Source organism: Acanthochromis polyacanthus, chromosome 7, assembly GCF_021347895.1.
Source record: "Acanthochromis polyacanthus isolate Apoly-LR-REF ecotype Palm Island chromosome 7, KAUST_Apoly_ChrSc, whole genome shotgun sequence".
Taxonomy (NCBI): Eukaryota; Metazoa; Chordata; class Actinopteri; family Pomacentridae; genus Acanthochromis; species Acanthochromis polyacanthus.
In genome coordinates this window covers 18,534,749-18,548,555 of record NC_067119.1, presented here as the reverse complement: position 1 = coordinate 18,548,555, position 13,807 = coordinate 18,534,749, and the positions used below count along the sequence as shown (strand labels likewise).

At 39.9% G+C, this 13,807-nt stretch overlaps 1 protein-coding gene across 2 annotated transcripts in view; it reads left to right on the top strand.

Moving 5' to 3' along the window:
• The window catches only part of unc5ca (unc-5 netrin receptor Ca), a 230,232-nt gene that overhangs the window by 114,548 nt on the left and 101,877 nt on the right, over nt 1–13,807 (top strand). For both annotated transcript variants that reach the window (XM_051950524.1, XM_051950525.1), the window contains exon 2: nt 12,189–12,425. In XM_051950524.1, the coding sequence (XP_051806484.1) occupies nt 12,189–12,425 (237 nt within the window). The remainder of the gene's footprint in view (nt 1–12,188; nt 12,426–13,807) is intronic.

Sequence of the window (13,807 nt, the reverse complement as noted above, 5' to 3'; positions counted from 1 at the left end):
GTTCCCACAAGCTGAAGCACAGCTCATTTCAGAAAGTAGTACTTGGGAGGCTAGACCTAAGATAAAAGTTAATTAGCACTCTGGCAGCAGAGGATCAGACAGAAAGAAGTACAAAACAACAGAGTTAGTCTTAAAGGAATAACCTGACATTTTGAACTAATTTTTAATAACTAATTTTCTTCCTCATCTTGCTCACACCACGGTAGACCAAAATTTTCAATGCTGGCACTTGAGATTCCAAAATGACAAGCTAGCAGAACTGGTGTTGTATATTCGAATCAATAGGTCACATTAGCTTTGAGCTAGCTCATTAATTTGCAACCAAAGACACTGCTTTCATGGAAGAATGCAACACTAATGATGTGTTTAGCTCAAGACCAAATTAATGCTTTTACCATGTAAGAATTCCCAGGAGTGAACAAGTAACACACTAACTTCCAAATGTTATTAACTCTTGTTGAGATTAGGAAGGTAATAATTTGAACAAAATATGCAACCACTGAGTAAAATTGTTAAAAGAAATGGCAAAGTGAGCAGCTGTGGTGCAGGAAAAGTGTGAAAGAGAAATAGATTTGGCATCTTTAGTTGTAGTTTGTAGTGATGGTGTTCACATTATTAAAATAAAGTGTACTGAGTGTAATGAGGAGACAATGCAAGAAGAAGGCAAGAGAGAGGAGTATGGTCAGTAATGTCTCTGTAATAGGGTCAGAAGCTGAAGTCCATTATGAAATTCCCTTGAGGCTCTATTTATAGTGACCCGAGGAGGGAGGGAGGTAGGAAAAGGATATAGAGAGCAAGTGAGGTAGCGAAAAAAAAGAGAAGAGTTTGAGATGAAGAGGCGAAGGAGGGAGGAGAGAGGAAGACGGAAAGAAGGAGGTTGGAAGGGGGTTGGTGGGTGGAAAGATGCCAGAGAGCAAAGCAGGGAGATGAAGTGTTGGGAAAGAGTGAAGATGGGTAAAGGCGGGAAATGGGCATTGAGGATGAGAGCAGGAAGTGTGGAAAAATGCCAGGAAGAAAAAGGGGGAAGGATGGAGGAATGACTGAAAAGGAGGGGAGAGACCCAGCAGGGGAGGAGGAGAGATTGGCAATGCACGAGAGAGAAACCAAGTTGTGTTGTGCGGTCGGAAGGAATGAGGGTGGTAAGAGAGTGGAGGGATAAGGAGGGAAGAGAGAGATGGTGAGCCTCCAGATGGAGAAAGGCATGAGCAGTGAAATGCCTGATCCAATTTTATCTCCAGCTCTGAATAAAATAGCCAAAATATGGGAAAGTCTTCAAATGAAATAAGCCTGTAAGCTGTCCTTTATCATTTGATTTTAGGCCATCTTTATTATTCTACTGTGTGTTTGTAAGTGTGTGCGTCACTAAATAATAATCTACCAAACTGGGCAGAATGTGATGTTTTAATTCCTTTTTGAGGGAGAAAGCAAGAGCAGTATGGATAAGGAAATAGCTGATGGGGTAAACGAAGGATGGAAGACGGAGAAACACAGATGTATCTCAAGAACAGAAGAAAAACGAGGAAAAAAGCCACAAAGCAGAGGAAATCCAGTCTCTCACAAAGCAGGGTGGGGAGGTCGATGAGGAACGTGCCCCTGGGGAAGAGACCTAAGAAAGAAGGATGGCTAAATCTATGTCATTACTCCAAAGCAAAAGGAGGGAGAAAGTAGGCTGCATGCAAGAGGTGAAAAAACGAGAATGGTATCCAGGAAATGTGAATATAAGCAAGTTTTCTCAAGAAATCAGGAAAGACATCACAGACCAAGATGAAAAGGAGGTGAGAGACATGTGACAGATAAGAAAGAAAAATACCATAAAGGCACATATAGCTACACAGAGAGATGCTGACAGGTGGAAAATATGCAAACACACATTGAACACGGAGAGGAAGAGCCATTTGGAGAGTAAGATGGGGATCATACAGCACAGATATACACACAACCAGCCAGACGTGCTATCAGTTGTCAGCCTCCCAGAAAAACATTATTCTATCTCCCTGAAAATAGAAGTCCTTTCCCAGCCAATGTTTTGATATTCTAATGCACTGCCCTGCGCTGGCTGCTTGTATTAATAGCGATACTGAGCTGTGATAGTAGAACATGAATGAAAGCGAACCCTCGCTTTTCCCTCAGGCCTGGGATAAGGGAGACAGAATCCATCTGGAAGATAACATTACACAGCAACTTGCACAAGTTTGTACCCCCACAAGCTTACATAAGACTATGCATATGAATGAGATATCCCATCTGCATGTGTATGTGTGTGATGTGCGTACATTTGCATGTGTAATACAAAATGAAACTTGTGCATTACAGAACTGATAACTGTTGTTCATGATTGTGAAATGACCCTAATTATTTTTCTCTGACTGCCCATGTGGCTGCCTGTTTTTCCTTGGTCTCTTATCTGTTCTTCTCCTGCCTGAGCGCTTTGGTGTTACTGCAGTATTACTGCATTATTCAGTTTCTGACAGACCCTGTCATTGAAGAGTTTTGTGAATTATACTTGTGGCAATTTGTGAACTGCAGTCCTTTATGTTTGACACAAAAAAACATAAGTATGATGTGAATTTAGTTGGAAAAATTATCAGGTTATGTTTGTGGAACTGTGAATACAATGAAATTGAGAGTGCAACATGACAGATATCTAGAGTCTGTGGTCGGTTGTTAGCTTGCGTGACTGAGGAGGGAGGGAAGGGAATTGAAAGATGGGAGAGATGAGACTTGCCCTAAATGGCCTGCATCTACTGGTTCTCACACCAGTGACCTATTTCAGACGGAGAAGGTGGAATTAAAACCCACAGCGTAACCAAGGACTCAGACAGATTTGCTCTCATCTGGTCTCGCTGCGATAGCAGTGGCTGATAGTGTGACATTTAGGGTTCCACCCATGTACTGAGCCGTATGAAAGATACACATACAAAAAACTGTAACCAAAACTTCATCTCTTGGTGTTCAACCTTGAAAGAGCAGCATCTGATTTAAGCCCCTGCTGTGAACCATCCTGTGGTGCCCACTGAGGTGTATCCATCCACTGAAGCTGACTTACACTGCAGAAACTGGAGATAAGCTCTGGCTTAAGAGCCATTTCAGGACAAACGAGGCATATTCACTCCAAAGTACTCTATATAGAGCAGTATACTGTATGCCTTACTCTGTCTCCGTCTGAGCCTTAGTGCCAGGGTAATTTACAAAATCTTTGAGTGACAAAGAAACCACGCGCAGGAAAAAGCTTACAGCATGGAAACAGGCTTAAGGCTAGAGGGAAAGACAAAAACAAGAACAGAGGAATGGCGAAGATAGAGGGAAAGAGTGAAGCTGTACAATAACACAGGAAATGACAACAGAGCCGGACAAGCAGAGATGTGCATACACTCCAATTAAGTATCCGTCTGTGTGCTTGTGTGCATGCATTGCTTGGCAGAGATGACTTTAAAAAATAGCTAGAGTGCTCTCACACTGCCTACCTGCAAACGCCCACTCATCAGCTGCTCCAGTGCTGCATGTGTCCCTGCTTAAAATGTGTCTGTGCCCAGTTGTGTATATGTGTGATGTATACCCAAATGTGAGTGTCTCAGTGTACTCAGCCAACCAAAATATGAAACATTTGTGCCTCAAGTCCAGTGTTGAAACACTTTTCTTTTATAGTTTGGTTTTCTTTATGATAAATACTTTTCTCTTTACTCTTGTCCTCTTGTGTTTTTATTTCTTTATTTTTTTTAATTAATCTCCTTTCATCTTGAGCTTTATGACCTCATAATAACAAAACTTATCAGTAGTATTCAATCCTTGCAGTTTAAATTAACTTTCCAGCAGAAACTGTTAAGCACTTTGATTTTTTATTTTTACATTTTTTTTGTCTTAATATTCTGGGTATAATTAGTGTGCTATATTGGAGTTTGTAAGGAAGTCATATCCAAAAAGTCAGTGTATCATCAAAGTCAGCAGGCTTCATCCCCTGTGTATGATGAATGGCTACACTGAGTTGAATGGTAATGTATCCACTATTGGCTGAGTCTGAACCTAAAGTGGTGGAATGGCTAACCATCCCTGCAGCTATATTGTATGCACTGCTAAAATCCAAAGGAAAATATACTAAATAAATGGCACAAATTTAAATATGTGAAAAGAATTGAACTTTCAAAGTTTAAGCTGTTCCACATATAAGCCACTGCAAACTGTTGAACATATAACAAGAAGTTTTGCCAAACTTGGACCGCCCGGCGACTAAGATGACCCCTATGACCTTGAAAATGAGGTCACGGTCACCAAATGCGAACTTGACCTGTGTCTTATTATGGTACACCTGTGTACCAAATATGCTGAGGCTACATCAATATTTTATCGAGTTATCATGCGGAAACCAAATTGTTACAGACAAACAAGCAAGCAAGCAAGACCATGCAGCTGAAAACAATACCTTCCGGAAAACGCAGTTTTGCCGGGCAGTAATAATACCCACCTACTGTATATTCACACATGTTCTGATGTGCCAAATGTGCTCACATACAAGAGTAGATGCAATAAAAAGCATCTGCATAAATTCTCATGCACACATATGCGTACACATCGCATAGACTTACAGTAAGCCTGTTTAAAAATGCATGGCCACTGACCGTCTGCCTTCCACACACAGTAATGTGTGCTTTTAGCCGTGCTCTGACCTGATAACTAAAGGCAACATAACTTTAAGAATTATAATTTTATGAATAAATAAAATATGCGTGTCACAGATACCACTCCTGTTGGTGTGAGTCTGTGAGGGATTTGTATTCATATACTGTATGTAGCTGCTGCTGAATGTGTGTGTCCGTTAGTGTGTGAGGCTTTAATGTAATTATTCCGGCTATGAATATCGCCCCACACTGTCAGTGTTTGAATAAATTTTAGCATGCAGTGATATCTCTGGCACATACATATATGTATACAAAATGCAGAAAATCAAAAAGTTGTCAAAACATTATTTGTTATAAAAGAGACATAAAAATCATTAGTCTGACTTTGGGAGAAGAAACGCTTTCTTGCTGTCTTGTTTTTTTCGTGTGTGTGTGTGTGTGTGTGTGTGTGTGTGTGTGTGTGTGTGTGTGTGTGTGTGTGTGTGTGTGTGTATATATATATATATATATATATATATATATATATATATATATATATGTATACACTTTTGCTATGCTAGAGGCTCTAAGGAGTGTTTTGGTAAGCATTGTGTGTTTTAACCACTATTCTGCGAGGACACCTCAGATATATTCTGTTATCATTCTACAAATAGTGCCTCTCTTTGGTTCTTTGTTAACTGAAGCCAGCTGTAGCCTGACTGAGTCACCCCTCTTCAGGCAGGGCTGTAAATCTAGTTCCAGGCTTTAGTTGGGGCCTAATATGTCACGCACATTTGAAGTCAGAGGACGCCAACCACCTGTCACTGACGGCTCCATATTGAGGTAGTCTAGCATTCAAGTATTTTCTGCTATTATGAATTGCCTATTATAACTCTGAAAGCCTGGTGGATAAATAATTGGCTATGACAAGGAGTGTGCTGTGCAGGCAGTATTATATCTTCTGGGGGTTAATTCTGTCACCAAACTGACATGATTGGCCACTCAGTCTTAGAGGCACTTCTCTGTCATGAAAAACAATGCAGATGCTCTCTTGTGTTAGATCTTATCTGAAAATCGACCAAAAAAAAAAAAAAAAAAAATTGAATCAGTAACTCCAGACCTAAAGTGGGTTTGATGCTCTTCATAATGATTCGGTCCACTGCAGGGGTGCTGTATATGTCTGCATCAAATTGTACAAGTTTCCCTATAACACTGTATAATTTAGTTTTCTTTAAGTTTATATTCAAATATATGTAAATGCAACTGATCCCCGTGGAGAAAGGTAATGGATGATTAAGTTCCCTCGCTTTGCATGTCTACTCTTGTCTTTAATAATGTGGCTTTTGAAAACCTCAAGCTTCAAATGGAGGCAGATAATGTGTGACCACTCGGTGTCTCGTTTCTGAAAGGATATGACATTCCGGGACATGGTGTATAATTCCCTGGCAAGCTACGTCAAAGAGATCAACTGACTTAAGCCACCTTCGATCTCTTTTATTTATAAGCATATTTGACTGTGAGAAATGCACACGCACCCTCCCCACGCCTGCATACTGGTGCTGTATGTTTTATCGTGTCATTTGTCAACCAGCATGACTTTGCTGGTCTTTACTTTATCACCCTCATCTGAAGCACTTATTGTGTGAAAACAACTGTGAATAAGGGCGAGGGAGAAAGAAAACACAAACTAAAATACATGAAAGAAAGGGAGGAAGATGGCAAGATTAGAAGGAGTGTGTGATTACTGGAACTAATAGTTTTTTTTTTATTTTTTCTGTTCTGTGTCCACTGGTGAACAGTTCCCAAATGCCCTCAACATTTCAAACTGTGCTTTGATTTGTTCTTTTGTGCTCACAATAGGAAAAAAACTACTTTGTGAGAAAAAGAGACTTTGCAACAATAGGCTTTTAAAAAACACAAACTTTTTTCTTATTAAAACAGATTGTAAACACTTTCTTCAATAACCTTACTTTTCAACAAAGGCATCCCTAAAGGTACAGTGGCATACTGCTGACCAGATTATGCTGTATTAATGGCTTTATTAATGAAATTTCTCTATCGCTCCGCTCAGTGACCGTGGTTTTCAGGTATTTCTTCAGGCAAAAGTGGGAAACCTTACCCACATACAGCTATTGTTTCGAAGCATGAATAATTGAACAGCGGATGGGTAAACACTTAAGAAAGTTGAGCACTGAATCCCCAGTGGGAGGTTGAAAAAAATGTTTTCAAAGGAGAATAATAAAAGCCATTTGTTGTTTTCTTAAAGTAGTAATGACAGCAAATTATGAAAGCAGCTGAGAGGAAAAGAGAGAGAAGAGAGCAGAAACACTCAAGTGCTGTTCTTTAGGTTATTAGCTGATAAGATAATTTCATCTCTACAGCCGTGTGTGTGTGCTGAATATCTTTCTGTCTACTTATGTGTGATATATGGGTATGTGCTCAGAGGAACATGTGCTCTTGCTGGCTTGAGTTGCATGCTTTCTGCTTGCATGCTTTTTGTGTGTGTGTGTTTGCCTGTGTGAAAATGGTTGACATCATACAGTACATCTAATTCCACAGCAATGATTCACAAGCTCTCTGCTGTCCAATCATCCCTCACTCCTCTCAATTTTCATCCCTCACTTCATTTACCTCAACTCCCTGAACCGCGTCCCCATACCTTTTGGAGAATTCAAATGGATATTTTAAGCAGAATGTGATATAATAAAGACTCAAGTGTGTGTGTGTGTGTGTGTGTGTGTGTGTGTGTGTGTTACTGTAAATATGAGCGCCAACGATGGGAATTTGTATTTTCCTCTGTGAAACAATCTGTGCGTAAGACTGAAAAAGAGAGGAAGAGAGATAGCAAGAAAATGGAGAAATATGTGAGCCCTTGTGTTTCTCTTTCTGCTTTAGCGTACACAAATGCGTTTGCACCTTTGTGTTGGCAATGGGCGTGTGTGTTTTATTTTTGTCGGTGTATTTGTACATGTGACTTTGTGTAATTTGGCAGCAAAAGTCTCTCAGATAGGTTGGGATTGTTTGAGCTTTGTTTGCTCGCGTGTGTTTGTGCGTGTGTGCTGTTGATAGTGGTTGTGTTGGAGGATTAGGGGTAAAGGGGTACCAGTTTGAAAAGTGTGTTTGTACGTCTGTTTACGGTGTGTGTGTGTGTGTGTGTGTGTGTGTGTGTGTGTGTGTGTGTGTGTGTGTGTGTGTGTGTGTGTGTGTGTGTGTGTGTGTGTGTGTGTGTGAGGGCGCCTTTTTCTCAGTATGTTTTTGCAGCTGCTGCAGATTCTGACTGATAAGACATTAAGAAGTATAATCTCATGATTTCCACGGCTACTGCACTGATACACATCACAGACCACTTACAGCACCGAGAACACAGGGCCCAGACACACACTTCTACCCATGATGCATTTTGACCTTATATGGCCAAGTCTGGCTTACTTTCGGTTGCAGATGTGGTTGCATATTTCTCAGCCTTTCATCTTTTCTATTCAGCTTTGGACTCTTAAACATACAAGAGTATTTATTAAGGACGTAACAGTGTCAGCCATCAGTGTTGCTGTTAAGTGGGCTCAAAGTCATACATTTTATTCAAAAGTTATTTCAACCTGTGAACACTATGCAGAGTAAGGCCCTAATAAGTGTCACTTGTCCACTGTCCTGGCCATACTGAAACACTTTGAGGAGTTAGAAGTACAAGATTGTGTTAGAAAAATATTCAGCAGTGCATTAACATCCATAGTAAAATGTTCTTACTGTCCAAATCGATGCCTGTGAGTGACCAATTCATTGCTGTTTTTTACAGTGGAAGTATTGTACCATTTGTAATGTGGTGCAGCAATGCATATCCAATAATGTTGTTAATATAGACTCATTTCATAATTGTTTCCTCCCTCCATTTACCTCCTTTCTTTCATTCTGTCAATGATAAATCAGTTCCTCTATCTATTCGATCAATCAGGACTGTGCCGGTGACACTCAAACATGATTGGTCACTTCTGATGACATCATTCTTAACAGATTTACCGATCTTCATTGGTTGGGTTTGTAGATGTCCTGAGATGGGCAGGCTTGAGCGAAGGGAATAAATGTGTTTTTTGCCCCGGGTACATATTTACTACATGCCGTAAATCGAACCTGGACATTGTTCTGTTACAGCCATCCATTACTGATGACAGCATTCAGGCAAGACGTTTATGAGCTGGGCTGTTAGGGCCAGTAAGTCACTCTGTCAGGAGAGCAGGATTCGGGGTAGAAACGAGGTGAAGCAAGAGGCAAACAGGATAAGAAGAGCACAAGTGCGAGCCGGTGAGAGCAGAAAAAGACTGGAGGATGGTACGAGGGAGAAAGGAAATAGTAGGCCTTTCCGAAACAAAGCTTCTATTAATGGGGGAAATTTTCTCCACCCCCCACCCCTTCCTCCCCAGTTTCTTCATTCCACCCACCCTTTTCTCTGGCTATCATGTTTCTTGTGCCAATCAATAATTTATAGTGGTCGCTCTGGAGCAATGAACCCCCACCCACCCTCAGCTCTCTGAATGACAGATGAGGGCAAGAATGAGTGTTGGGGGCAAAGTGAAGTGAAAAGCAGGAGGAGTCTAAAAAGGAGAGTGTAGAGAGAGAGGAGGCGGAGCAGCAGCAAGTGAAAGACTGGCAGAGAAATGGCTGAACATGACACTGGATAAATAACCAAGAGTGGGAGAGAATTTCCCACAGATAATGAAATTATGCAGTGAAAATGTCTACCAATTTTCATACTCTCAGAGAACTAATTACAGAACTAACAGAGAAAATGTCAGCTTCGTGACATCAAAGTGGGGACGCTGCCTACTCCATTTTTCCCCTATTTGTGTCTCGTTGTTTTACCTAAGCTGCTTTTAGCTCCTAGCCCACAGCGCATTGCTATTCTCCAAGATAAGGACCACAGAAATGCAGACAATTAAGGTAGTGGAATGGAAGATTTGTATGTGTGTGTGTGCACGGGCAGGCACATGCACACTAATGTGTAGATGTCTTGTATATTGTGGTGTTGTGTTTTCAGCAGTGTTTATGCGTCGTCATGACACATTAGGGTTGGAAGAAAAGAGGTTAAACCGTGACGCTGTGTCAAAAATGTTATGTGTTCAAATTTTCCCATGAGTCACAGCACTCCAGGTGAGGCAATCACACGCAGAAGCACATACACACAGACGAAGGGCTAGACGGACTTAATGAAACTGGATGATGATGGAGTGGAGGGAAATTACAAGTTAGAAACAAAATGTGCAAGTGTTTGTGTGCATGCACTTTTAATGTGTGTGCATTGTGTTTGTGTCCATGCATGTCTATGAGAGAGAAAGAAAGTTAAGAGCGAAAGAAAGAAAGAAAGAAAGAGGCCATTTCCTCTCCCTCCCACCTGCTCTTGTAATCCTCTGTGTTTTGGTGACCTTGGCAACCTGGTGACAAAACACTCCCGGTGTCCCTTTGATTGAGGCCATGGGTGGGCGTGAAGTTTGGATAGAGTGAAAAGACAGTGGAGGAGAGGAAGAACGGACAGAGGAGGAGGAGGATAAAGTTCCTGGTGCCCTCAGGGTTGGCCACACTGTCTATTCAGTTATTCCCTCCTGCCTGTCTTTCTGTCAGAATTTTTCCGGCCCATTTCATCATCTACTGTTCTTGATAGCTCAGTTTGCAACAATTTCTTTTCAAAGTTGCAGATTTAGATTCTGGAAGAGTAGACAAAGGTGTATAATTATGCATTTGTGGAAAATATTTTTGAAAGTTTGTAACAGAAATAGAAATGGCTTGTATTAAATAAAATCTTCAGTATTTCATATTTTGTTAAATTATACACCCAGTGGAATGACTGAGGTCTTTTTTATTGTATACATGCACTGTGATAGATGTGTTTCAGTTGTGTACATTTGTGTATACTTAGTAATGGTAATCCAAACACCTTCAGTTAAAGGGACTTGGTTCTTAACAGCGTTTTACCTCATATCCAAAAGACTTGCTTGGTTCCAACCCTCCAATGGGGAGTCCCAGATATATTTAGTCACCCCCAGCTTATATTGCTAAAGGCCTATTAATGGCCAAGACTCACATTCCTCATGGTGTAAACGGTTGTAAAATTTTAAGAGGAGAAATCTGTAGAAATCTCAAGACTGCGCTGTAAGTACCTGATAAGTGCCGTTGTAGATCCCCTTTCTCTGTTTACAAAGGGCTGTTCTGGTTTAGCATAGTTGGTTTCCTTTACTCCTCTCTCAAATCATCTGTCTTTTAGAATATGAACATTGCTCTCCTCAAAGTAGTGTACCTTATTCTTTAGATGCAGATTGACTGCTGAGTCCTGTCCCGAGAAGCTGACTTTCCTGAGTTGACACTGGATGTGTGTCTCCTCTATATACAGATCTGAGCACTCCTCGCTTCATTGGACTGCATATACAATGTTGCTTATTTTCCTCTTCATCCCTTTTCATGTTTTTAGGGTTTCTAGGCTATTGTTATATGTTTAAACTTGCATGAGGTTGTGGCTTTAGTAGGTGTGCTGTAAGGTGTTGGTGGGTAAATATGTCAGAATTTTTGTTTATTGGTGATTAAAGCTGGACAGATACAATGTGTTTTTATGAATCCAGTACATTGTATGAACTCATGCTACGAGAGAGGGAGAGAAATATGGAGCTGCAGATGGCTGTAAGATGCAGACAATATGGTGTCTGGTCTTTCGTAAAGTTCACTTTTATATCACAACAGTGACTGTCAGGGCTACAGTTTTAGCCACAACATATGAAATACTCCTCCAGTGATATTAAAATAAGCTCGCTGCAGTTTATAACAGATCTTTTGACGGCAGCCATGAGGAAAATCAGACTGTGAAACTGCTTAAACTGGAAGACAGCTGAATCAAATTTCTTGACGTGCCAGAAATTTAACCTATAATATCCTGACTAGCGATTTGATTGTTTAGGCAATTTATCAAACATTTGGACTCCTCCTATAACACACTTCAAACTATAACTCAGGCAGCAGCTTTGCTGGTTCTGTGAGTAATCCCATAAATAATGTGTACACGAACAGATGTGAAAATCAAATCACTCGTTTATTCCTTTACTCATTTATTCTTTCCTGACTAGCTCAGCTGTTGTTATGCTTGTCCCAGTATTAATCCCTCTGAGTATTTTTCTGTCAGTCAGTTTTTATCACTATTGTATATTGGGGTTTTTTTCAACTTTTAATCTTAATGGTTGTATAAAAAATGTGTGTGTGCACTTTTAATGACTCTAATAGCTAACAAAACACCACAAATGAGATCAAAGGTGCATTTTAAGGCCTAATTAAAGAGAAAAAGTTCCTTCTATGTTGCTAGCTTTAAACGTGGCCCTTATTAGTGATTAAATGGAAATAACAATGTCTCATGCATGCTCCGTTCAACAAAAAGCATTGGATGATGCTCTTTGCTGGTGTGAATCACAGAGCAATAACGGATGATTGAAAGAATTGAGTCTCATGAGTCCAAGCTGAACTTCTGCCCTTGTTAACTTTTGAAACAAGTTAATTAAATACAGACTAATCAAGAAGAAAATAAAGTCTTGTCTGAATTTTAACATAGGCGTTTCTTCTCTTCTGCAGTGAGAGATGACGACGATTTCCTCAGTCTCAGCGAGCTCCCAGAAACCTTCCCATCTGATCCTCCAGAGCCCTTACCTCACTTCCTGTTTGAACCTGAGGAGGGCTACATTGTCAAGAATAAACCTGTCAATCTCTACTGCAAAGCAACACCTGCCACACAGATTTACTTTAAGTGCAACAGCGAGTGGGTCCATCAGAAGGACCACACTGTGGAGGAGAGGGTTGACGAAAACTCAGGTGAGTGAAGTCGAGCGCACAAGGTTATATACACACAAATGTATACATGTGTCTAACGGGGGATTTACTTGAAAAGAAAGAGAAAGTGGACGTAGTGGGACAGTCAAAATTTCTTGTTTTACAAGCCTGGAGACATTTTTGACAGAAAAATCAAGTGCAGACACATGTAAGTTCATACTGAGGGGAGCTTTTTTTTGTTTTTAAAGGAGTGCAGTTGAAGAATAAAATACCTTTTCGTGTGAGAGTGTAACATAAATGCATGACCGATGTTGGCACTTTTATGGTAAACATACATAAGACAAAAAAATAAGAATCCAATAGAGACGATAAAACCAGGTCACAATGCCATGCATCTGATATGCAGTATATTTGACTTCTACTGCAGATGGCATTTCTGATACTTCATTTGAAGACTGCTTATGCCATATTTTATGCAATGAGCAGACAATTGAAAAGGTTTTTTAATGTACTGGTACAAGTCCTGTTTACTCCTCGTTTAATCCTTTCTCTGCATTTATTGCTCTTGTCACATGTTTCTTCCCTGTGGGCTCATTTTTCTCTGCATTGTGATGTTCTGCACATCTATGGAAACAGCACAATCATGGGTAGAAGTAGAGAGAACTCAGAAATGTCTTTTTGGCTGTGTGGTACTGTCATAACCCCATTAATCATATAAGAAGAAAAACAATGTATTTTACAAAAATTTAAAAACAAATCTAGTCTACATACACAACATTTTTCCAAGTATGTCTTGTTGTTACCAGTATTATTAAAAAGAGGTGAATATAGATATTTTACTATTTATGTACATTTCTAATCTGAATTTTTGTCAGGTGACTGCTGCTTGCAGCTTCACAGTTGCACTATGGACTGTAGAATTTTTTTGTTCTGTACAGGGTCTGGTTACAGTAAAGAGACATGATTTTGATGAAACATTACAATTTGAAGCTTAGATTTGGTGAAGTTTCCCAAAGGAACCAGTCATCACAAATGAGTAGTTCAAGAATAGTCATGAAGTGGAAAGTGCGATCAGATTTTTTTTTTTTCTGTTTTTACAGTTTCTGGCTTTGATCAATGGTGTCATTTTAGTCCTGTCCTTTTTCTTTTTTAAGATAACATGCATTTCCAATTTGCCAGCAGGTTTTGAGGTTCAAAGAGTTAAGATAACCTCTTTACTTACATATTTTTATATGTTTGGCCTTGGTGATGTGGCTAGCATTTTTGTCTCACTGGTCCACAAATCTATCAACAAAGTCTTAGCACATCACAGTATAATTGAAATTGCTCTTATAGTAGCATAAGCTTTTTTGATGGAATTCATTTTGAGCAAATACAGAGATATATTTAATAACAGTGGCTCCATTTCATTTACCATTCAGTGT